The sequence below is a fragment of the Sipha flava genome, unplaced genomic scaffold (genome assembly GCF_003268045.1).
Source record: "Sipha flava isolate LNK unplaced genomic scaffold, YSA_version1 67_pilon_pilon, whole genome shotgun sequence".
NCBI lineage: Eukaryota > Metazoa > Arthropoda > Insecta > Hemiptera > Aphididae > Sipha > Sipha flava.
Window position 1 is genome coordinate 2,025,609 of NW_020273607.1, and position 27,240 is coordinate 2,052,848.

At 29.0% G+C, this 27,240-nt stretch overlaps 1 protein-coding gene and 1 long non-coding RNA gene across 2 annotated transcripts in view; both read right to left on the reverse strand.

Moving 5' to 3' along the window:
• The window catches only part of LOC112691839, a 44,718-nt gene that overhangs the window by 663 nt on the left and 16,815 nt on the right, over nt 1–27,240 (reverse strand). The gene's annotated exons all lie outside the window — the stretch shown is intronic.
• On the reverse strand, nt 2,130–3,714 carry LOC112691837 (phosphatidate cytidylyltransferase, mitochondrial). Its single transcript, XM_025566248.1, has 2 exons — nt 3,521–3,714; nt 2,130–3,215 (listed from the first exon to the last, which is right to left on the reverse strand). The coding sequence occupies exon 2, from the start codon at nt 3,208–3,210 to the stop codon at nt 2,248–2,250; it is 963 nt and encodes a 320-aa protein (XP_025422033.1). The 5' UTR covers nt 3,211–3,215; nt 3,521–3,714; the 3' UTR covers nt 2,130–2,247.

The following is a 27,240-nucleotide window of genomic DNA, read 5'->3' on the forward strand; positions in this document are numbered from 1 at the left end:
AAAAGGCTTAGTTTTTTAATTTTTTTTTTTTGTTAATATTAATACTTACTCATATACTTTTGACAGAAATGATTAAAAATGTAATTTATTTGAATGAAATGATTTAACAAACGCAAATAGAATAAGACAAATAACATTGGACATAGATTACCAGACTCATGGTTATTTCCGTCGCGGTGTGTCAATCCGTGTGTCGTTGAATATTATTTAAATGTAGAAGTTTTTATTTAGGTACAACAATTTATTTTAATCATAAACAAACATTAACCGACTTACTACTGAGATCTGTTGTGGGTTTAATAGTTTCTATTCACCCTTACTCGAATGTCGTTTCTATTTATTTATTTTTAAATATTTCTAACTATTTTTCTTTAGCGTGTGCGAGAATAGAAGGATCAATATAGCGATTTATTTGTTATTCATAACATGGATGCACTATTTCTCGTTCAAATTTTTTTGAAAATCCTGATGCGTTACGTTAATATATCCAAGCAAGTTGTTACGCTTCGTATTGCCAATATATTCATTTTAAGAGGTTTTCTTTTATTTTTTATTCTTTTCGCGACCCTGTTGCGTATTAAGTTATCCAGGACGCCACAGCGCGTTTCTTTAATATCGTGTCCTTATTGGTTCAATTCAAATGTTGGGCGCATTCTAATATCGACAGAATTTATTATCAATAAGCTCATTGTTTTATTCATGAAGACTAGATATATCTGTGGTGTTACGGCGTGTAGGCCCACTATCGTATACTTCCAACTGTTCCCCCATATCGTAAATCTTACTATTGTCATTGTAAATGGTTGTATGTTCCTTGTTGTCAAAATAGTTCAACCTGTCTGTTTCGAACTTCGAGGGTTACGACCACGGTCTTAAAAGATCGAAAAAGCTTTGCTCAATCTCGCCACCGATCCGTTGACCGAGTCCGACGTTCCTTATTTTTTTGTATGCCGTTGTCTCTACGAACTCTTTTTTTTACATACCCTTCTGATAGTCATTTTTGGTGAGTGGTTTACACTAACCCAGTGGCGTATATAGAAAATATTTTCGGGAAGTGCTACTATGGACAGAGTTAAATTACATTGCTATCTAAGAATTACTAACAAGACACAGTAGGTAGGTATTTATCTATAGTTCATTTACAGAATGTCCCAAAACGATTTGACGTTGGACGCAAATTCTAAATAAGCATAAAGCACCTTTTTGTAAAATTACTTTAATCAACAAAAATATGACGAGTAATTAGACTAATTTTAAGAATGTCCTTCAATTTTGAATATTAAAAACAAAATGAAACAGATAACATAAACACAAATAAATAATTTTGACATGTCTGTTAAGAACCATTTAATGATTCAAAAATAAATAAAATATGTAACCATGAACGGTATGAACATAACAACAATGATGAAAAAATTGAACTGAAAAAGGATGTTTTAAATTTGAATATACAGTCTGATGATTTGGATGACATTAATTTAGGTCCAAAGCAACCTAAATTTCAAGTAAATAAAAAATACTTAAATAATAAATAAATAATAGAATAAAACAAGAAATAACTCGATTCTTGATTAATAACATACCTACATTCAATAGTTATATTGTATTGATGCATAATGAGTAAGGTTTTTAGTATAGATTTAAATTTAAATTGTCTATAACTTTGAAACTAAGTCCTTGTTCCAAATTCTAATTTTATCCAAAATATGAGCAAGTCCCCCCCCAAAAAATTGCCAAATTTTACGGTACCGCATAAAATTATTAAATTATATTCTATACACTACTAATATTCAAATTAAATAGATTATCAACTTAATTACTCATGAATTCTGTTCATATTAAGTTATATTTTATATCATAGCTGTAGATGTTTCATTATATTTCACTTCACAACTACTATTTTATTTCATTGCACATCATAACTGTTGATATTTTTACCATATAAGTTTAAACGTATTGATTCAATGATGTTCTGTACCAAAACTAAAAATGTTTGTAACAATAATATATTAATGAAATCAAAATTTAGTAAATTAAATAATTTAAAAAACAAAATAATAATAAATAAAATAATCTTAACTTAATGAAAAATAAGGTGATACTCTTATAAAGAAAAATAATGTTCTATATAAGTATACTGTAGTTTTTTAAGGTTACATAAACAAGTTATGGTTTAATTTCAATCAACAAAATTACAATTATATAACAACAAAATATACTATCCGCAGTCTTATTTATATAAACAGACTATAAAAACATAGATTTGACCATTTTATTCAACTTGTTATAGCTATAGACAATCGATTTAAGTAAGCCAGCTGTTGGTATTCCTTTTATACTTTGCATAAGGGCTGAATAAAACACTATCCTAAAAATACCGTTACGTACAATTTTACCAACATCTTCCCGCTTGGCTAATTCTCGAAAAGTTTTATTCTCATCATTTACTAGATCATTAAATTTATAAGATCTGTGTAAAATATCTTTTAAATTTTGTGGTAACCTTTGTAAATGATAACATTTGCTTTCTAAACTATTCTCTTGTTCAAAAGACGAACAATGTATAGACAATCTATGACTCATTGATTTAAAGACTGGTGTGTATAATGATCTGAACTTCTCAATTTGAGGTTGTACAATGTTTGACACTTTATTCTTATCTTCACCAATGATCATGCGAAAATCTCCTCGGTACGATAGTCCTGCAATCATTGTATAAAAGTCTTCTTCTGAAAACTTATTGGGTAATTGAAGTAATGCAGCGTGCACAGCACATTTAAGATTGTATTCAACTAATTCACTTAATCCCTGGTCATATAGCGTCAACACTGGCTTGTGTAATCGACCAGCTATATATAGTGTATGCCAAGATTGGAGGTCACGGCGGAAATCTTGAACATCTATAATGCCGTACTTGAATGTTAAATTACCAACTGATACGAGTGTATTGAAGTACACATTAGCACCAAATTGTTTTTGGAGACTAGATACAACTGATGGTCCTAGAAGTCGAATCGATGAGTAGTCATCTGGATTAGCATCTAGATTGTCCTGATGGAAGCCATGCGTGTTGTTGACAACGAATATCAAGTCAACCATAGCACGTTCGGTGCGGCCGGCTTGATGGAACACACCAGATCCATATGCAAAACAGTAAACAAAGTGCCGAGATGGGAATCTAGCAAGGATTCGATTCAAATCCATCAACATAGTACCTAGTATCAAAAATTTAATAATACATAAATTAAAATTTAGTCGGCATATTAGTAGTTAATTCATGAAAATATTTAGTGCAAAATAATTAACAATTTAATGTTAAAACAATTATAATGTAAATCAGGTGAGAAGTCAGAACAATTTTTTGAAGTAAAGGTTCAAATCACTTGTACCTGTACCTGGTTTTCGAAGTTCAAAAAACAATCTTTAAAAGCATGATCTAAATATTGAGTTAAGTAGATTATTATTAGTAAAATAGTGTTGTTTCCAGTGATTGCGGATTTGAACCGACTGCGATACTTACTGGGAGTTATAGTTCAGAACATGTTCTTAGTTCATGCGGTGGACCACTGCCGGGATCAATCAAGCTCGATCCTTCCAAAAATTTTCCGATCGAGCCCCATTTCGACCGTTACCAAACACGGCATGCAATAGAAGTTCGTAATCAACACAAGTAACGTCTTGAGTTGCGATCACGGCGGATCGTCAATAACATGGTGTGATAAGAAATTATCGTTATCTGTTGCTATTACGACCGCGGCGCAACGGCATTGCCGCCCCATCTACCGAAGACTGTTCAAAACGACGCGGCCAAATGGTTTTCGAGAACTGTTCGGTTAGCCGATGGCAGCACCTGTTGGGTAAGTTAACCCCGTCATCTCGATATTGCTGAGATATTGTTCCAGCGGTGTGTTCGCAGGACCCTTATGTGAAGGCACGTGGCTCGTACTACACCCCTTCCCATAGCGATTTTCGCGTGCAACCATTGGCACTAAAGACCTTTGTATGGCGGGCACACAATCGTAATGAGGTGGATGCTTGTGCACCCGCCTAGGTTTAAAAAAAAGGTGCACTAAAAACAAACGTTATCTTTTAAACCTTAATTGTATTGGTCGTAATCTAATCAGCTAGGTATTACGCGAAATATTTTTTATAACAGTTGAAATCGTTGGCTAGGTTGTTGCCATAGGCGTGCGCAGATTCCTGTTTCCGGTGTGGCTTTTATATATTTTGATCACCCACCCCCTTATAAAACCCTACCGTAAAAAAAAAAAATAGATATACAAAACATAAGTAGAAGTAAAATTTCTTAGAAAAACTGATGTACAATCTGATTATCAATGAACGCCAGTCCAGGAAATTTGTAAATTTTTTAATTTTTTTGTAATTTGATAAAATTGATAAAAAAAATTCGATTTTCCAAAAAAAAGAATTATTAGCCCTTTTTACCTAAGTACTTAGTACCTACCTATCTAAAAAAGAGTCTTAGGTGTGGCTATAGCCCTATAAGCCACACCGGTGCACACGCCTATGGTTGTTGCTCAACTCTTTCGATTACATTGTTAATACATTTTTCTTAGCGTTTGCTGCAATAAAAATTTTGTTCGTATCTTACTACGTTTACCATGGTTAAGTTACAGCACGATTGACTAGCACTCGTTTATCTTCAATTTTAGTGTTGGAATACTTTGTATTTCCCAAGCAGTGGCGGAACTAGGAGAAGGAAGACGGGGATTCATTAAAATTATTAAAATTTTAGAGGGTGTAATTTTTGTAATTATTAACAACTAATTTGATATATTCTTAACTTTGTTAAATACTGATATTAGTTTAAAACTCAATTAGTATGATTGTATATTAATTATTAGAAAACAATTCTCGAGAAGAGTAGTTGATTATTGGTCTATGATAGGGCGTTATTTTAACATTTTCTCTGGGCGTAAAAATTCCTAGTTTCCACCTCTCACTTCTCACCTCCCAGGTAACAATCCTGGCGATTTCATCAGAGGGAGCAACCAATTATCAAAACATGTTTAGTGTTATTTATTAAGTGTAGTTTTACTTTTTTAAACATGTTAAATTTTTTATCTTATTTTATGATATTTAATTATAACTTACGGGGTACCTAAATACAAAAAAATATTAAATTAAAACTAGTGTTTGAAAAAAAAAAATTGTGCAATGGGTAGGAAATAATTTAAAATATAAATATTTTTATATATTTATAAAATAAAAATTTGAAATGCCAAAAGCAGTTTAAATATTGGGTCATATATGGGTAAATTTAGAATTTCTTTAAAAATTAATTGCCCTTTTTTGCCCCCTTAGTTTCGCCCTTACGTTTATTGTAACGGTTTTGATATTTGGTTGAATGTATAAAATTATTTAAAATACAGTTCCAATTGTGATTAGATTTTGAATCGAATAAACTCACTGTAAATATATTAAACTCATTAATTTATTTAAAAAAAAACATGTAATTATGACTTAACTATGAATAATGTATAATAGAATCCCTATTCGAAGAAATTTCGGATTAGAGCAAATTTTCATACCTTAGATTCAGGTATACATTTATAGTAAAACCAGGATTTTCAGATCTCAACAAAATTCCCATTGCTAGTTCGTTTACGAACATAAACTTTACGTGCATTCCTGAGACGATTTTCGTTTTAGTTTTATCTTGATTTTACGCGTGTTAATTTTCGCATAGCACTAATGCAACATTTTTGTTAACAGTTTTGATTTAATAAAACAAATATACAGGTATTCTACCTAATCTATTTTACTACTGCTACAACGCTCTGGTTAAGTATTATGTTATTCAAACTCCGTTGACGCATTTTCGTATACCTATGCAAAACGAATCGGTCGGAATTTTTTTTTTTTTACGAAGAGGCTCGTAAACGATGGCGGAACGAACGAAATCATTGACAACGTTCTGGAACGATTGGTTTTTTTTGGTTCCGTTACAGGCACTCGTGTAGTGCTTACATTTTTTAAATTTTGTCGAATGATTATTACAATGAATTACTTTGAAGTGTTCGGTATATTAATATTATTATAATTATTATTTTCATCTATGAATTAAGATAAACGGAAACGAAATTGAAAACTCGTTAAAACCAAAAATAATACAATATTTATAATAACACAGTATAGTTAACATCCGTCAACGCGACAACTCCGAACTCGGCATTTTTATGATATGGTTCGATAAGGATACAAACAATTTAAAATGTTTACTCGTTTATTACATTCTTGACCACTCAGGATGTTTTTCCTCCCCTCTGCTCCTATATGTTTGGGGAAACACTATTGGTAGTCGACATTTCTTTCCCAATCGATATTTTTTTATTCCTACATCCGTTCGGTGAATTCCTTCTGTTTATCCTTGCAGCACGTTTGGGCATTTTTATCTGTTGGGTATTCAAAATCCACCCAAAGTTTGGGCACTCTATATCCCTAAAAATATACCACGTTTGGGCACTAAAATGTAAAATGTATATACCTTTGTTTAAAAAGTATATAAAACAGTGGTGGACGCAGAGAGGGGTTTGGGGGGTTCAACCCCCCCTCCCCCCGAAATAAATGGATGATTAATTTCAAACGTAGTTATCCTACCTTATGTACCTTAAAAAAAATGAATTGTTCAAAATACAATTAAAATATGCTAGAAAAAAAATGTTTTGTTAAGAAAAGTGAATTTATAATAATTTGTAATTTTTCAAACGTTCTAAAAGGTATTATTACTTAAAACTCAAATTTTTGAAATTTCATGATGGCAAATATTTACTTCGTAAAAATAATACGTGTTTGTAAGTCGCTTATTATCAGTAAGTAAAAATAAGTACATATACGTAATCGATATAATATTATTTACAATGGTACATTATGATTGACGGGTTTCTCTAAATTTTGTGTTGTATGGTCATGTGATAACGATCGACAATAGTCCATCTATGGTCAATAGTAAATTATTTCAAAATAATGGTAATCAGGCCCGTATTTAAAGGGGGCACGGGTAGGTACATGTCCAGGGGTGGCAAAATATTTTAGGAAAATTAATTTTAAAAATGATGTACCTAATGAAAAAAAAAATAAAACAATAAAAAAAAGAAAATAGTATGTTTTACTATGTTATAATTTGTTTAATTTGATAATTAAGAAAAGTATTAACCGATTTTCATTTATAAGTTATATTTTAATATTAAAGAATCTCAATTATGATATGACGGACAATATATAAAAGTACCATCAGCAAAAATTTCACGTACTTCACATAACATAACTAAATTTGTATAACAAGTGAATATTGGTAGGTTTTCATTATTTTTCATAAAACAAAATTGTTCGTTATTATTAGCAATGATATCGTTTTGATTTAAAAACAGTTGAAGTTTAGCCTCGTCTATTAATTTAGGAATAGTTAATATTAGTTTTCGTCTAGCTTCATTCATAAATTTCCTAAATAAACGCACATCTGAATGACTTATAATAACAGTAACTGTACTTTTCTGATTATTTTATTTGATTTAGTAAACACATCATCAATGGCCTTTCGTTTAAGTTTAGACATTATTTTTTATTGATTTAAAATATTTTCAGAAGTGGCCGGATGATTGTGATCATTTTTTTGTGAAATTATTAAATCAAGTTTCTCACCAATGATTGCTGTTATGTTACATTTACGATTTGCATATCTGAAGTGAAAATTTCGGTCCTTCAATTGTTTTTTTTCACTTAGCTTATATCCCTGTATCAGAACACTTCGTTTTCCTCGTTTTGTTACAAATATATCATCTATGGAGTCTATGGTAAGAATATTTACTTTAGCACTACATACTCGACAAGCGACTACAGCACTACACATTCTACAAGCGACTACGGACTGATTGTCTGATATGGACTTATGGTGAAATAAATATGAATAACCTATTGCATTTTGCTATAATATTAATACAACTTAGGAAATTATAGGTAAATAGATTTTCGATATTTTCAATAACGTCTGTGATTATGCATTTTATCGCTTTCTACTATAATATTAATTATCATAAAAAGTCCGGAATGTGGTTATTATTATCGTGCTCGTGTAATGTACTACGGTAGTGACCGCTCTGTTTTTTTTTTTTTTTACATAGCTTCGCGCCACTACCGTCGCGCCATAATAAAGGTATATACAGATATACAGTATATACTTTACCTATATAACTTACCTATTACTTACCTATATTATTTTGATGTATATGTATATTTGTATATATATATATTATGCATGTAATTACATATTTTATATACTTTTTAAACAAAGGTTACATTTATACATTAGTTATACATTTTACATTTTAGTGCCCAAACATGTTGTAGCCCTATTTATGTCTCCGTGAACCATATTAAATGATGTTACGCATCGTGATTGAACTCTGTTAATATTGTTTTTCCGTGCGACACTTGCCGATACATGCCTTCCTATCAACTTCAATATTTGGTATGGTTTTTTTTTTTTTTTATAAATATTTTTCGACTATCGGGAATGCCGAATATTTGCGCATACGATACTGTTTCGTAACACCCAAGACACTCGATTGTATTTGCTCGTGCTTATAATATACATACATTCAAGTTTACACATTAAGTCCAGTTTTAAATTAATTTTTTACATACGTGCACACCGATTCATAGTCACAGGTTATAAATTAAATAAAGTGCTTCCTCGATAGATATTGTTTTGTTCGGTAGTTGCCAGAATTACAGTAGGTACACAGAAAAGCACTGGAATAGAAATAAAACCGTGAACTTGTCAAAGGTAACTTACATTTTCTTCCTCGATGCACGTCAGGGACGAACGCATAGAAAAATTTCGGGGACCATGGGTTGGAAGTGATAAAATCACATCGGAAACATTGAAATAATTTATTATGTATGTAGTTTAGACAATTTATTTTATAAATTTTTCCTGGTGTTTCGGGAGGGGGGAATTGAACATTCATAACCCCTTTTACGTCTGGCTGTTCGTTTTATTCGTTCTGTTTAAATCGCTATATTCTGTTTTTATAAAACGTGTCGACTCTAAACTCGATTTATTTTTCATGTACAGAAAAATATTTCATTAAAAACTATAACCACATCTAAATTTGATGCGTACTTTATAACTAGTGATTTTTGGAGTTTTGCCAGCATTACTAGCAAAAGATCGTCTTCGTTCGATCAAAACGGTCTCTAGACCATTTATATTTGTTTTGTACCTGAGATTTTTGGAAAATAAAATATATTTGACAGTGTAAATAATAAAGTGCATTTAAGACTATTAGCTGTTCGATTTAGCGATCGTTGATCACGTGATGCATTTGAATTACTATAACAGTAATTGAACAATAATTGTTGTCGATAAAATATTCCGTATCTACGCATAGTACACGTGTCACATCGACCTTATCAGAATTATTTAATGTACAATAATGTTGACTATTTTTTCCCGACGCAGAGGGTGACGACGAGAAGTGAACGTATTTGTGGTTTCGCGGTGTGTCTACGACGACATCAAAACCATCGCAGTCTCCGTAGTCAAGCCAATTTCATTTTCTCGGTACGAGATATGTGATCACGGTGCAGCGGTCGGGAAAGAAAAATGCGATCGACGTCGTTGCAGACATTGCGTTTCTCGTAAACTTTTGTTTTACTGGTGCAATAACAACGAGTGAGAACCTAACTGGCTAACCGGCTGCGGTAAGTAGATTTGTTGTTTTATATTTACACTGGCGTTGTTTTACGAGTGCAAATGGCGGCCGAGGCACGTTCTGTTGCACAGACCTGACCTACGATCAGTTTTTAATTTTATATTTTAAACATACTTACATAAACACACATACGTGCTTACGACTAACAGCACATAATGCATAGAACGTGCCACTGGACGTTTATAATATGCGCACACACCTCCAACCCGTTCATGTGGCAAAAGTCTTAACTCCTCGCCCTCTCTGCACCCCCTGTGCGTGCGTCTCGGTATCGTTTATGAGTCGACGATTCGCTTAATCTCACTCGATCGCATAAACTACTGACCGATCCGTGTATACGTATCGTAACATGCACCTAAACATAATAATATGTCCAATACCGGGTGTTGACCGCAGTGTCTGCAACTGTGCTTATATCGTTGCGCTGCTGCTCTGCCAACGTGTTTGGTAAACGTTCACCGCTGTAAAACAGGGTTGGATTTGTTGTTTAATTTTTATCGAGGTAAAAAATTATTCTACTCCTAATTCGATGAATAAAAGATACAATTGGTAAAACAAAAAAAAATTGATAAATTTATTGTACTTCTATCCTAGTCAATTGCAAATTCGAACATATTATGGTGTAAATAATGATAAGAAATATAAAGATGTACCAAGAGCGCGTAGATTTATAGAAATGAACTCGTCGTCGTAATAAAAACATATTTTGGTGACGCAGTTTCGACTGAATTTCCAATCAACTAGTATAATATCACTACTCGTAATTATAGATAAAGTCATTTTCATCAAGATCGTCTGCTTTTGTGTGCTGCATTAGGTAGGCCAGATTAAATTAAAAGAAATCCGGGACAAAAAAACTTCCAACTTGACCTAACCGTCCTAAAAGTAACTTAATATTTTTATCCTGCCGTTTTCTACTTGTGGGATTCATTCTATAACATTTAACTCTCATTATTATTATAAACGAAACCGAATTTTAAAATGTTAAATACAGTTTAAAAACTTGTGTTTTTTCTAATGACATAGATGTTAAAAATTTTAAACTTTTTTTTTCTACTGTCATCACATATTTTTGCGTGCAGTGGACATTATTCAGAAACGAAAGATTTTTTTTTTTTATGATTTTGTTTTGGTTATCAAACAACTTATGATTTATCCATTTGATTACGAACGTCGGTCCAAGTGGATGGAAGTCATCAATGAAAATACTCATTATATTAGTGCGTTTGAACTTGGCATACAGTACAAATTCAAAAACTGCCTTAAGATTTGAAATGCTCACAAATTTTTCTTTGTATATTTTAAATCGAATTTTTTTTAGAAAAATATTTAAAAATGGCATAAACTCATCATAGATTAAACTTCATTAATTACAACGAATTCTGAAATATAATTTAATGTGTTCTTGGCATTCTGCCATATTACGGTGTATTTTAATTTTAAACGTAATTAATTTTATTTAGTCAATAGTGTTTGATTAAACACTGTTCACTTTTGCATGTACAGTAAAACTCGCATAAGACGCCCCCGTTTAAGACGTTTTCCCGCATAAGGCGCTAATTTTTTGTCGATCCCTAGGCATTTCCTATACTAGTCAATGTAAAAACCACATGTTAAGACGCTCGGTTTTTCTCTTTCCCATTAGATAAAACGCTCTTTTGTTTAGCAGATTATGATAAATTTTAGTAGGTTTGTGGAAATAAAAATAGAAATTTTATTTCATTACGTGTTCTTATTGTTGTATCGTTTTATTTTATCGCTATACCTATTTTATCATTACCTATTATTATGATCCAGTATCTACTCTTACAATTACTGCTGGTTTGCGACACCTAACAGAAATTCGAAAAGTATTATCTTCTGTAGAAAATTCTGAAGAAATGTTAGGTTGTCTAAACAAAATAGTAAACTTTCTCGCTGAAACGCATTGTCAGCATGGTAAATAAACAAAAAAATATAAATTTTTTAATAAACAATAATAAAATATTTAATAATAATTTTTTTTAAATTAAATTCAATAGTAAAAAATATATGTACACATGTATGTAATTACATATACATACATAATTTATTAGTGTATTGCCCGTTAAATTATGTACAATAATAAAAAAATTAACTCCATATTTCAATCACTTTTTTTTTTTCATTCCCGCATAAGACGCTTTCCCGTATAAAATGCTCTAGAGAGCTGGTCCCTTAAAGAGCGTCTTAAGCGAGTTTTACTGTATTTTATATACTTAACCGGTGTTATCGCAAATGTTACCGCCAGTCGCCGCCGTTGCAATTTGTGCGGGTCTGTACGCGTATTTGTGAGTGATCATTTATTACTATAAACGTATACGTTTATGCTATAGCATGTTAATCAGCATAATTAAAAAAAAAAATTATCGAAAAGAAGTTAAATTCCGGGACATAATTATATTGATGGCTAAATCCAGTAACCATATCCTGAAGAACTTTTCTAGAACACCGAGACATGAGTTCCTTAACTGGTAACGTACCTTAAAATCTGGGAAGAATGGCCTCTCTAGCAGCTACATAGGTAACCGAAAAATAAAATTTTAGTGTTCAGCGAGCTTGGTCAAATATTTTCACAGTAAAAAGTTAGATCCGAACAATGTATCTATGTACTATGTACACTCAAATGGTTTTCAGTCATTATTTTTCGAATTAAAATCGAGTTCCCCTTGATATTTGCTGTCCGTGGCGTTTGCCCTCATCGGTCTACCTCTAAATACGCCTATTTTATTCGAAAGTAAACAATGTTGTCTCGCACTAAATGTGGTGACGTATTTCAGAGAGAAAACGGTGGTATTATCCTTCGTCCAAGAGCAGGTTTACTTATGCTCTACTCGTCAATCATAACTCAGGCATTTGTTTATTTGAACCGTGACGAACTTTTCATAGTATTTTTCGAGTGCGTATTATTTATGTATATTTTCTCTAGTCTCTGAGATTTTGTTTTACTTATTTTAATGTACTTGACATATCAATAAAATTATAGTAGATATATATTCATAAATGTATAATCAAGTGTTTTTTAGATACAATATTCGCTTTCTACATAAATAGTTTTAAATGCACGAAAATTAATTTTAATAATTTATATGCAGCTACATATTTTACTACGGTAGCATATCGATTCCCGTTGAGATGAGGTTTTTTTTGTGACAAAATTTGGCCGAGATCACCGTGATTAAACATTCCCCAAATTACTTGTTTTTTTTGTTGATAACGTTGCTGGAATATCTGTCAAGTGAAATAAGACAAATAAGAATTTCATAGTTAGACAATGTGTTATTTATAGTTTTCCATGTTATAATAACTGTTCAATATTTACAATTATTATTTTATTGACAATAAAAATAGTTGTATAGATTGTTTATTATTTATTGTTAAGGGTATTGATTAAATTTCAGACACATTTTAAATTTTTTTTCAGTTGATTCAGTTCCTTAAATTTTGTTCGAAAATTAGAAATTTTATTTTTCGTTAACAGAACAAACAAATAAAAAAAATGTACTTATTAAATCCTATACTTATAGATAATACTTATACGTATACTTGTAGATTTGTTCTTCTATATATTTTATTGATTACTACTTAATTAATATCATGCAATATAGTTAGCACATCATTTCTTAATGAACTTGAAATATTGTGTAGTACGATACTATGTGAAAAAGGTAAACCGAAAAATTTTGTTTAACAAATGTTGGTGCTCGGTATGGTACGTAAATTAGTAGTAGTAGTAGTAGTACATACCCATTATGACTGTACAGTCCTCGAATGTGTACTTTATAAGTACGTACATATTTTTGTTAACAGCTTAGCTGCTTTTTCTAAATTTTTTGTACTTGCGCATGACGTATGGTACTAAAGTACTGCGTATAATCTACTACCCACTCAATCGGCATTAATACGTTCTGAGAGTCCGCCGACCGGGGTCGACATAAGTTTATATTCGTCTATTGTTGTTCGCTCGACGTGAAAAACGTAATCGTTTCAACGCTGTGCATACGGTAATTATACAGGTAGCGTACCGTTTGCTTTGTGCAGTGTACATCGAATTATTAAATGGATAAAATATACACTGCAATATGTACGAACGAGCACTAAATGAACTATAATTAACATAATAATAAATGATTTGTAGTGTGATTTGAAGCATTCACAAACGAAACATGAATTACGTTTATTATTCGTTTACCATCGCCGCTACACAGTTGTGCACATTTTATTTATGCAGGATGATGACGTATGTTCTTATATCGGCTACGACTACCGTCAACTTTTAGAATCGATATTCCGTGACCGATAATCAAAATCTGCTTGTGGTAGTTGTATTTTAAAAATGTATATTCTGATGGCTGGCGAACGCCCGCAGGGCGAGAAGGGCACTCGCCTTGGTTGGGAAATAATAATATTGATACATATGTTGAATTTACATCTAATTAATTTATATGTGCTTTTCAAAACGTTTCATGACTCCATCTTCCTCTACATTTAAGTGTATTGGCACCTTTGTCACGTCGTGTACTCGCTTAGGAAGACTTGAATGCGTTTGATATATTATCTTATTAAAAAATATCTATACTAACAAAGTCTTTCGATTATTTTAAAAATTATAATCCAGAAAGCTAAAAAGACTAATGCCATTTCTCCATGTAATGTATTTTGATTTTATTATTTATAATATTAATTTATACTAGTCTAACAGTTCCCATGTTTCTATAATTCCGAACTCATTGACTGTCTTACTATAGATTATATATATTTATCTATCCATATAGTCTAGTTTTACATTCGTTTTAATACTGAAAATTAATTAATATATTTGATATTATACTGTTATCATATTATGTTGTTTTATTGTTTTAAAATAGTAGTAATAATAATAAATTTGTTGATCCACGTGAGACATACTTTTTTAGAAAGTGTTTCTAGAGAAACACTAGTAACATGACTAAAATGATTATACTGTATGTAGTTATATTGTTTCTGATATGATTTTTTATTTTTATTTTTTGTTTAATTATGACAGTAACATCTCATTGTAAACAACATACGCCGAAAATATTATATATATAGAATGTGTTCGTCGTATTCGATCGATTGTGTACATGTTTTCATTACTTTTTTTCGTGTCTAATAAAACTAATAAGCGTATAACATAACGAATTTAAAGTTAATTAAATATATTGAAAATAAAATTAATAAAATCATATTTTATAGAACATGTAACAACAGAAAATGTTGTAGCTACATTGTAATTAATTTAAAATTTTTTATATATATATTATATACATGTATATATATATTATATATATGTGTGTATGCATCATATGTTATTATAAATATGTATATAAAAATTCTTGACTGTAGACTTCCTTTACGAAATATTTTTTTGTATACGTGCTTGAAATAATTACTCGGATCTCGATTATATACATTGACCACGTGATTATGAACCTTTTAATGGAGTCTTAATATTAAATTAATTTCAGTTTTGTTTCTGTTTTTGTGTTAATCGTATTACTATGTAGCAGTGGTTTTCAAACTGGAAGCCACAAGCAATCTCTGGGTGTACCACGATCTTTTAAATTTTTATTTTTTTTTTATTTTTCTCTTTTCGTTAAGATTGTTGTTCGCATTTTACAATAGGTACTACTGAGCCACTTCTTCAAAAGTAGAAATATTTATAATTTATACACTCCTTGAAACAAAATTAAACCGCGAAATCGTATCCAAACCCCGATTCACGTGTATATGTGTATTAGCATTGTTCATGTTATATGTATTATATGTTTGGATGAATATAAAAAGAGTTGGGGGTGAAATTATTATTTCCGAAAAAAGTATGTATTAGAGAGCGACGGGAGCACCCGTGAAAAACCGCAGGGATTCGGTAACACGACTCGGTGGGTTGTTTTCAAAAGAATAATATGCTGTGAAACTTATAATGTACATGGAGTATATATTATTATATATAACTTTTTTTTGTTGACATTTTCATGCTACCGAACGAAAGGGTTTAGTTGCCTTTATGTCCACGTACACAATACGCACCTTTCATATTTCGAGTATTTTTGAATAATACATCTGAAACAAGATATTGTTACAGAATATATTTTCTGTATTTTGGACTGATGAAAAATATTTGTTATCAACTAAAACCATCTGCCACGTTCAAATAAAACCTACTTTATATAATTCGTTCTTTTAAAAATTATAAAACGAAAATATATATTTTATGACATCACAAATATATATATATATATATATATATATATATATATATTATATAGATCAATTTAATCAATTAATTATTTGATGTGCGTTCTCCATAATACTGTGACTCAATAATACTAAAACAAGTTATAAATGGTGGAAACAAAAATTAAAGTTTGCAGCATATTACGTTCTCATAGTATTAAAAATTATAAAGTCATAACTTATAATAATAATAAAACAGATATTTTTTTTTATGGTTATTTTTTCATTATATATTATATAATATAGTATCTATACCATATATATAAATTTACTTAACAAAATTAATTGTATAAAATTAAGTCATTCATTTTAATAATAATAATTCATGTTTAATTTATATTTGTATTTCAAAATGCCCATAGAAAAATTCAAATACCACTAAATTACTCACTGATCGATATGCTTAAAAACGAAAAAATGCGTAAACTTGAAATTCGAAACAGTAATTTCTTCTTGGTTTGCAATAAGAAGGCATTTAAAAAAAAAATAGCCCGTTCATTTTGCGGATTTCAATATCAACTCGTAAGGTTCAATTGACCGCAATCGCCGTATCGATGCACTAAATGCCGACATTATACTTGATTTGGACTTCCTTCAGTGTTTGCAGTATCGCATTTTTTTTCGCATCACTCACGCGACTCATATAATATTTGACCGATCGCAGCATACATTCGCATAAAATTGTGTTCAAGTACAGCAATAATAATGTGCATACTTGCGCGTTGTTTAAGTTCGACTTTAGTTTGATAAAAATAAATGTTTGTACGGGATTTCAAATACATAGTAATTTAAACTGCACTATTATAATCATATTTGTGCGTGTAAATTTCCTAACAATACTAATTTTTTTTATTTTGGTGTCCGCGTGAAGGCTTAATTCATATAAAAAAGAGCGTCAAGATTTACGAGAGTAATTCATCCTGTTATAAAGTTTAATATTGACACTAAATATCACTTATCTGTGATTTATTCATTTATTACATTATATGCGATGAAATAATTGTAAAAAATGTATTTCTAATGAACATTTTTCAGTTTAATTTTTGTTAAAAATATGAAGTACCTATTATGAACTATTATGTTTTAAATGGTGTGAAAAATTACTGATGATCTGCGCCTGTTAAACACTTAATATTATGATGAAACTACTACTGAACTAAAATTAACTTCTTATTGCTAAATTATTCTAATATTAACTATAGTTAATTATTGCTAAATTATTCTAAATAATACTAACTATAGTTAATTATTGATAAATTTTTCTTATTTTAACTACAGATAATTATTGCTAAATTATTCTAATTAATATTAACTATAGTTAATTATTGCTAATTTATTCTAAATAATATTAACTATAGTTAACTATTGATAAATTATTCTTATATTAACTACTGATAACTATTGCTAAATTATTCTAATTAATATTAACTACAGTTAAATATTGCTAAATTATTCTAATTCTAATTAATTACCACTAAAAAAAATATTACATTAACTTACTAATTTAATTAAGTTAAACTGTTAACTATTATCTACAAAATTGTAAGTAACCGTGGAACATGATTCGATCAAATTTTCTTCATCATAGCTTATCTGTAATTTTTCAATCTGGCCATCATAAGTTTGTAACCATTCACTATTTTGTCTCAACGTTTAAATGTGTACAAATAATCGTAAGATATAAAAATAGTTTACTAACACTAAACACTTTAAATAAAACAGAAACAACGTTTTAATGTACATACTGTTAAAAACGTAAGAAACTAATTTCGTTTTGTTGATTCGTTTAATACAACAAAACGTTTGATTTTAGCCAACATATTTTTCGACAACATTATTACTAACCGATAATATATGTATTATAGCCAACATTAATAGTTTTAATTGTCTATTATATGAGTGTACACTCGTGTAAATGTTCAACATTTAAGTGACCAAAAGTTCGAAAATACACAAAACTCTAAGCGAAGTTCAGAATTTGACCGTTTTTGGAATCATTTTCTTCCCGAACATAACACTATTTCGAAGTCGTGCGAAATCGGGTAATTCAGGTAGTCTACTCAAATTGTGTACACTGATTAATAATCTCCTAACAATAATTCCTACAAATCCGTTATTGATAATCAGTGGTTATCTATAACATATGTTATAACATATATACAAATATATATTTGTAGGAATCTCAAACGTTTATTTATTTTTATCGTATTCTACATTTAAAATGTATTCTTTTTCGTTGGTCATAAATAAATTAAAGTTCCGAAGTATTTTGTTTACTATGTAATAATTATAATTTATACGGGTCATCAAATTTTGCGTATGTGTGAATTTAATACATTTTTGTAATTTTTTACCTCACAATTTTTTATGAGCGTTAATGTCGACATTAAAAAATATTTTCTTGTTTTGAATATTTAATATAATGAGAGGAAATCTCCAAACTACATAAACCTTTCACGTTTTTACATTTTTTTTATTTTATTATTATTTGTTGCTTGCTATCAATCTACGACTTTCCGTGTTGAGTTCGTTTTACTTCCAGTTGCACATTAAATAAAAATGCTTAAGTTTAAGTTTACTAGATTAATAAATAGATATATTTTTAATGGGATAATTTAGATTATTCTAATGATGCATACATTTCTGAGCAAATCCTTGTATAAATCAGCAATCATTGTAAATATACCATTGCAAAATTTTAAACTAAATCAACTGTTGTACTAATAAATAACTCAACATTTGAATGTTTATAATACTCATTTTATGTATTTTTATTGCCCAGATTCGTGCAGACATAAATGACTAAAAAAATAGCCGTGTTTTTCGGTTTATAATCGTATACATTTTTTATAGAATTAAATTTTTTCAAGGTGAATGCGTTTCTAACAAACCTGTGTATCATATTATACAAACAGTAAAATTTTTAAATCTTGGGCTATTGTTTTTTTTTTTTTTATTTCTACATTAAATATAAAACATATTTTTAATGACCATTCATAAAATTTTCTATTTTTATATAATGTGTATGAATACAAATTAAAAAACTAAAGGAAAAAATAAATCCCAGTTTTAAGGCTGACAGTAATATTTTCAGTCATTAAAATAAAAATAAAAAAAGTTTTCTTATAAATACGATAGTATTCGATGGATTTAATTATTCGTCTTCATTCTGACATATTTTTTTTTGTCATTCTGTTGTTCAATAACAATAATAGATTTTCATCAATATCTATTTAGTGCCGATCATTCCCAGGCTTTCTCGACGAATGACATGTTGAAAAACACCCAAAACAAATAAATAAAAAGTTGTACTGTTCTCGACGGGATTATATCGTATTATAATAACCTAACATAATCTTGGCTTAAAAATCGATATTTCTTTAGAAATAAAACCCCCTCAGCGCTTGCCATCAGTAAAATCAACCGATTGACAGCATAAGGTGCTCCCGGTCTGACTGTCTTTACCATCGACGAAAGGGATGAAATCTTATTGTTTACGGTGTGTTGCTCGAGATAACACGATAAAAAGTATACAAATTATACCGTCGTCATGTATATGAATGTTTTTGGTTTTTTCTTTTTTTTTTTTTCATTACAAGGTGCAATTGGTTTTGTATTTGTACACAGCGATGTTTATTTGTAGATAATAATATCAGTGTTTATACTTTGTAAACCGACCTTACATTCGTGTAATACACGTATTATTATATATTTCAGCAGGCCATTTCATTGAAAACATATAAAGCCCATAGACTGTATGCACTTTGACTAAATTAAACACAAAAATCGAATGTACATATTCAAGTCCTGTTAAGACGTATTATTCGAATATGGTATAGGATTGAAATGATTTTCAAATAATCTAATACAATATTGAATACACATATAAATGTATTTTAAACGCTTATTATGTGTACTTTACCAAGATTTAACTGGTTGTTACTGAAAACTATAAATGTGAATTAAATTTAATAACAATCATCATTCGAACATGGTGGCAAGGCCGTCCTGATGATTTTTGCGGCTCGTGGCAGATTAAAATTGCGGGGCCTTAAATGTCGAAAATTTTACTATTGCGCGTCAGTTGCATATTGGAACTCAAATGTGAGCAAATAGTCTTAACAAATATAGTATCTTGCACTTATAACAATATGAATTAGTAAATAAATAAATTATATAATAAACAATTTTACATGAAAAAAAAAAATGATATGTACATTTTTTTTGCTCATCAATTTAACTTTTTTTTATTCTATCAAGGATCTATGAAAGCAAGGCCTGTCTAACTGTGGTAAGAGCGCGGAGCCCAGGGCGAGAGCCCCGCTCATCCTGCCCTAGGGACGGTTCTGCTTGGTGGCATATCGATATTAAAATAATTATCATTGTTCCTTGTTCGCAGTGGCCTTTTCATCTTTTCGTTGCGTACCTATGCGCGTGCATTGTATTCATACAATATATTTCGATACTTTGAAAATCTCCATAAACCGAACTTAACGCTTGGTCTCCCGAGAAAACCTTCATAATACGAAGAAACCATATATATTTCGGTTCCCTCGATAAATTAAAAAAATTTAGTGCGAGACAGCGATCAACAATTTTAACTTCGTCAATTTTTGGCTAGAACATCTATAATTCAAATCTACTAGTTGTGTATAAATTCTTGAATTTAAAAACGTATAATTTATATTTTTTCATTTATTTAGTTAAATACAGTTGTGGTCTTCATCAAAGACAGGTCCATGTGCTAAACTAAATAAAATAGACCCGTTTTTAATTCTAAATAATACATATTTAAAATTCACAGTTCGTATTTTTCCCGATATTATAATATCGTATACAAATCAGTAATTACAATAAAATGTTATTGAAATTTAAATTACATATACCTAAAATAAGATTAAATTATAAATGAAATTTCGTTTCCGTATTTTTTCTGCATATTTGTAAATAACCTGAGTTAGATTTTACTGATATGTTTGATCGGTTTCAATCGATAAAATTCAAAGTTTGTTTAATCTTTTTTCATACATTGAACATCGTAAATATTTACTTATTTTAATTCGAAATATGTACGTTCCACTGGAGCAACTGTTACAGGGAGAATCAAGAATAGCATACACGCTTTACGTATTTAAAAAAATTTAGTTAATATGGGGTTTTTTATAGTAAGGAAGTCAGTTGCTTATATCGATATTTGTTTTGAAATTGCTTTTTTAAAACAAGATTTCAATGATACATTTTGACCAGCAAGAGCATTAGATAAATCAAAACCATAATATTCTAACAATTTATTAACGGGAAAATTGTTCAAACATCGTTTAGAACTAAGTTCAAGTTATGTGAAGCACAATGGATATATGTTGTTGATTTTTATTTTTATTTTATCTTAGCCTAGATGCCTGATATACACTACTCATGTTGGTAATCCCATTATACCCTTGACAAATTTAAATTATTTCTTGTAATGTAATCAATAATTGACTTTTCTAAGCCAGCACCTGATTCATCTAAAATGTCTACAAAGACAATAAATTATTCGTTTATTTTAAATGTCTTAGGATTACCATTGCAGTCTGAAATAATTTTCACACATGACACACATGTACGAGTCTGACACGTCACTGATTAAATATATGTACTCGTATGTATTATGTGCCTGCTAATTTATATTAAATAAATTAAATATCAAATACGTACACATATAAATATTCAACTCTCTTTAATTCGAGTATTTAGAACTCTAAATTTTGAGTTATCGAAAGTCTACTGTATTGATATATACCATTCATTTTGATCCATCAAGTGACCAATTGATCAAAGTTATTTTATTGAAAACATTCAGATGGCGATTGTTATGTAACATAAATATTATATTTAATATGTTTAATAAATTATTAATGTTTCTATTTTTAACAATGTATTTGATTGATTTTGTACTATGATGTAAACTATATATTGATTGCTTTCGATGCAATTTCATGATTTCTACGTTTACGCAGCCATTCTGCAAACATTTAAATAACCGCAATGTTCCACTCTCTATTCACCCGCATGCGGACTAAGTCTCGGGAACCTTTTCCTTAAAAATAATTTACACTTCGGAGTAGAAATATTGAAGGACGAACACCCATTCGTGTAATGATGTATCGGAACGTATATTTAAAAAACCAGCAGTGTCATTAGTCATCACGTATTATTCTTACTTAATAGTTTACACGATACTTTATTGTTTTGAACTGCTCGTTTCGTTTGTATACAGATGGGTTGCCACATATAAACTTCAACAATATAATAATACGGTATAATAGTAAATATGGTCATTTTTATTATCGTCCCCAAAAACGACCCGATATAACCTTCAATTGCGCGTGTATTGTTTCGTATTAGTATTTACAGATATTACGATTTGGTGTAATTCTGTACCTACAACGGGTTCATTTTTAAGACGAAGTTGTACTGCAATTTTGATTTTCGCAGTTTTAACTGTGCGTAATTATACTATATTGTATATGATTATACAGTAAAAATACAATTCTTTTTCTGGGGTTCTACGTTCTTTTAATAAAATAGTATTTTAAACTATGTAATTAACTGTTCAAAAAAAATAAATAAAATCGCCTACAATCGATGGTTTTGGCAAATACATTATATATTACAGTTAATAATTGAAAAAGAGTTGTACCAAAATTTATTTTTTATTTTTATTTTTTAATTTTTTTCTAGGCTATAATAATACTGAATGCTTTAGTATATATGTAGAAATGAATTGCGTCTACTATAGAAAAAATTATAATAATTAAATGATAATTTATTTTGAAGAACATTTTAATTTCCTTTTCCATTACATTTTATCAACTAACAATCGATTCACTAAAACTATAGCAAATACAAATATTACTTTATAACCTTGTTTTAAAAATTTACCTGCTTAAATCACCCCAATCGTTCTTATTAAAAAAAAATAAAAAAATACGCCTGTCAAACAATTATCAAATTTTTTTCAAACTATAACCTAGATTATATTTGTTGAATATACGTGTTCAGTCAGAGTTTTTACAATAAATATATTTTAAGATATATATTTTATAATTCTTTATAATAAAAAGACAACCTTAATAAATTATGTGTCGATATAGGATAAGACAAGTCGTGCACATTATGTACTAATGAAAATTCAGTTAATACAAAAATCAAACGAGTGCTTGTTAAAATATTATTTTATTTATTATTGTTATTTGGTTATTTTGATTACACGTTTTGCAAGTCCATCAATAATGGTAGCGACATACATTATTTGTTTACGATATTTAAAAACGTCTGGTATTACGGTATGATTACAACCTAGTTTTATTACACAAATATTCTGATTTTATGAACGAAATATAACAGGTGATAACAATCATTTAATTGTGTTTGTTTTCTTGTGTATATCCAAACTTCACACTGGCGTTTATAATAAGAGCTCCAAATTGTTATAGAACACCCACTACTTTTATGCTGTGATACATCAATGACTTTCGTGCTGAAGCAGTTGTGTACATCGATTAAAAAATATAATGAGCTTTTATTGTTGAATAATTATTTTTTAACGTAAGCAAACAAAATTATTTCGAAATAATACTAGAAGTTAAACCGATTGTAATCATATAGTATTATAATAATTATAATAATAATAATAAATAAAGCAGTATAATTATATAATAGGTAATTAATAAATAGGTAATTATAATAGGCACATATTATTTTATAACAGAAACAACTTATTTGGATAAATGTTCAAAAGTTGTTTTTACTCAAAATCGGAATGATTGTGATCAAGTCAGTTTTGGCTTTAGAGCATTAGTTTTAGGAACGTACTTTTGAATATCTACAAATATCTGATACATTCGGTATTTCCGAGAAAGTATTTCGATTGATTTTAGAATTGTAAATCAAACACTTATTGCACTACATAGGCGCAATTTGGGGGCGCAAAAGGGGTTTTAGCACCCCTGAATTCAAATGTAGCACTCAGGTTTTTTTCTTCAGATCTATATAATCTATAGTAATTACAGTTAAATAACATTTAATTTTATTTTCAGCAATTTCAGCACCTCAATGTTAGGGCTCTAGTTGCACCCATGTTACACTACAATACTTTGATATATGTTGCGTATCCTTACGAGTCAATAGGAATGCTTAAAGGAATAAATGGTATAAGTGTTGTGACTGTATAATTGCAGTGTTTTATTTACTTTACTATGCATTGGAAATATATGTTTGTTATTTATATCTTTTTGTATATATCTGCTTGTTAGATATCTTACTTTACTTTCGTATCCATCTCGAGCACGAAAAATAGTTGTGATTTTTACGCGTCACCCACCAACTTGTCGCGAACGGTAATCATAATATCGTTTTCGTTAGCAAGTTTTAAAAAGATAACAAGATAAACTAACATTTTGGATCCACAAAAAATTATCGAGTAAAATATATTTACTTTTTTTTATTCAAACGGAAATCGGCTATAAATGTTAGTGATTAATTCAAATTATTATGGTCGGTATGCACGTACCTAGTTCAAAGCAATTATATTTCAATTTGGACAAATATTATACAGGTATAACGTGTAACATGTAATCAAATTAAATTACGTACGAAATACTTAAGAAAAATTACTATCGGTTAATGCTTTTCGTCTTTTTAAAGATGTTGTTTACAGTGTTTATAACGAGAATGGTACACATAATATAGGTATTTGTGCGTAAATAGTACTGCTATTAAAGTTATGGTTTGGGCATAAACACGCGGTCGACGTGTGTCTACATTATTTATGTGGAACATAATGGTACAACATTTGTTTGCAATTATTTTATGTTCGGCGTTTAGCTTCAAGGGACGATAAAGAAAATAAACGACGAGGATCGCAAAAATGAAATGAAAATTTTTAGCATTCGTTACGTAATAAGTATACTGGTGCGGATAATTGGTCCAATACTGTTTAAAAAGTTTTCAGCCAAATTTCCATGACCTAGAGATTGAACTAAAAATTAAATTATACATATTTATACTCGTACGCGTAAAATATTATGTAAATATATTTCAAAGCTGATGAACCTATTTTAAGTTTGGTCTTTAGCATATTTAAGCATCTTTATTACCTATTATGAATGCTTATTATGAAAGCATCCATGTGCCATCAAGTAACGCATATCAACAGTGCCTATATTGAAAAAATAAAAATATAAATAATATATGCACAAAGCATAAAATATGAATTGCAGAGAAATTTGGTTAAGAATATTTTAAATTTTATCAACGTACTACATTGGAAACCCTTTTACGTTATTTTGATTTTCAAATATATTGTGTAAAAAATACTTTCAAATATATTCAATAAATTTAAAAATATTTTCCAAATTTTATGGTTTTTATAATTGTTAAACACACAAATATAATTACAAAAAATTGATTCCGATCATAATTATAACTATATTTGTATAATTAGTGATATATCTTTACATTTTCTGAATTAATGCTTCGTATTATATCGATAATTTATATTTATAACAGGTATTGTATAATACACTTTTGTAATTACGCAATTATGATTAGAAGTAACACATGTTTGTATATGGAATGGGATTCACATAAAAACAAGCAATTGTTTATAAAAATGAAGATATTAATTAATATTAAAATATGTAAAATACACCTATATATATATCAGCGCACACGAATTGCATCCTGAATAAGCGATATAATTTGATATAAATTTCGACATTTTAATGTATATCAATATTGAAAATTAGGAGTGATTGCAAATGTACTACGAACATTATTTTTTTCTAAATTCTAAATTCTAAACTTGTAATCTAAAACAAGTTAAACGTGTGACTGGTTATAATAATTTAGCCTATAAGAAAACGATAATACGTATACGTAGTGACCGATCCAGTATTTTTTTTTTTTTTTTTTTTGAGTGCTAACTTAAAAATACATTTACTATATTATATATATTATTATATGCTAACCTTTTTACACTACATTTTGTAGTAATTGTAATTCCAAAATTTGTACAGACAATTTTTAGAATTTATTTATTTGTAAATGTATTAAAATTTATATAATGAAAACAACTGAAAAATTATTTATTTAAAGTGATTAAGAGGTAAAAAATTAAAATTATATTAGTAGTTATGTATATAAGTGCCCCTAACAAAAAATACAATTGAAAAAATAAAAACTAAAAAAATTCAATATTAACTGCCCATACAAAAATCGAGATAACTTAGAGAGACATCGTTATCAATATATATAAATCAATATATAATTGTATACTCTTATAGATAAAATAAAAATCATCCTCTCTTCTTTGTTATACCCATATTTATTAATTGTAGTTCATATTTATTTAATATAAAATATATATTTACATACAAACATAAGCTTCGCTTTTGTGTTTTTATTGGTACATTGTACCTTTACTGAATTTCGACTAATTAATTTTAATATATGCTTTTATAATAATAATAACGTAGGACAGTAAATTATGTAAATTCAATATTTGTTTTGTTTTCAAATATTATGCAATGCAAATTAATATTATTCAAACGTTATGCACCCCTTGTAACTGTATTGTACTGTTCAATATTTTATTGTGTATAATATTTACATTCGGTGTTTTTGTTATTTTCATTGGTACCTAAGTTTAGTATTAAACAAATGTACCTAATTCAATCCTCACAAGGTTATCGTTACACTATAACAATTTCATACTACTTTTTCAATTAAATTAGCAACAATATATATTATACTTATATATTTTAGGGTTTTTTTTTTTACTTTAATAATAATAACAATAAAAGTTTGCGGATAATAAATAAGTGTTTTTTTTTTTAATTTATTGAAATATCTAGTTCTAATATTTTTATAGGATAACTATTTTGTTTTTTGTGTGCTCCGATGATTGTAAGTCGTTACCAAGGCAAAACATTTTTTAATCAGCAATAGTTAATTCCTTCAGTCCCCATGTTAGATATTTTTTTAATATTAAAATTAATCCATTATTCAACGATGCGTATTTATGTATTGATGAATTTAAGGCTTACAATCTATTCATTTTATTAAAGCGTCGATTCGCTGCTTTTCAATCTACACGTATCATTAAAACACATACGAAAAATTTAACATTTTTTTTCTTATGTACTTTGAAAATTATAAATATTTTGTTAATTATTTAAGATTA

Coding starts and splice junctions, on each gene's coding strand:
- LOC112691837 (XM_025566248.1), bottom strand. CDS start 3,210: ATGTTGATGGATTTGAATCGAATCCTTGCTAGATTCCCATCTCGGCAC.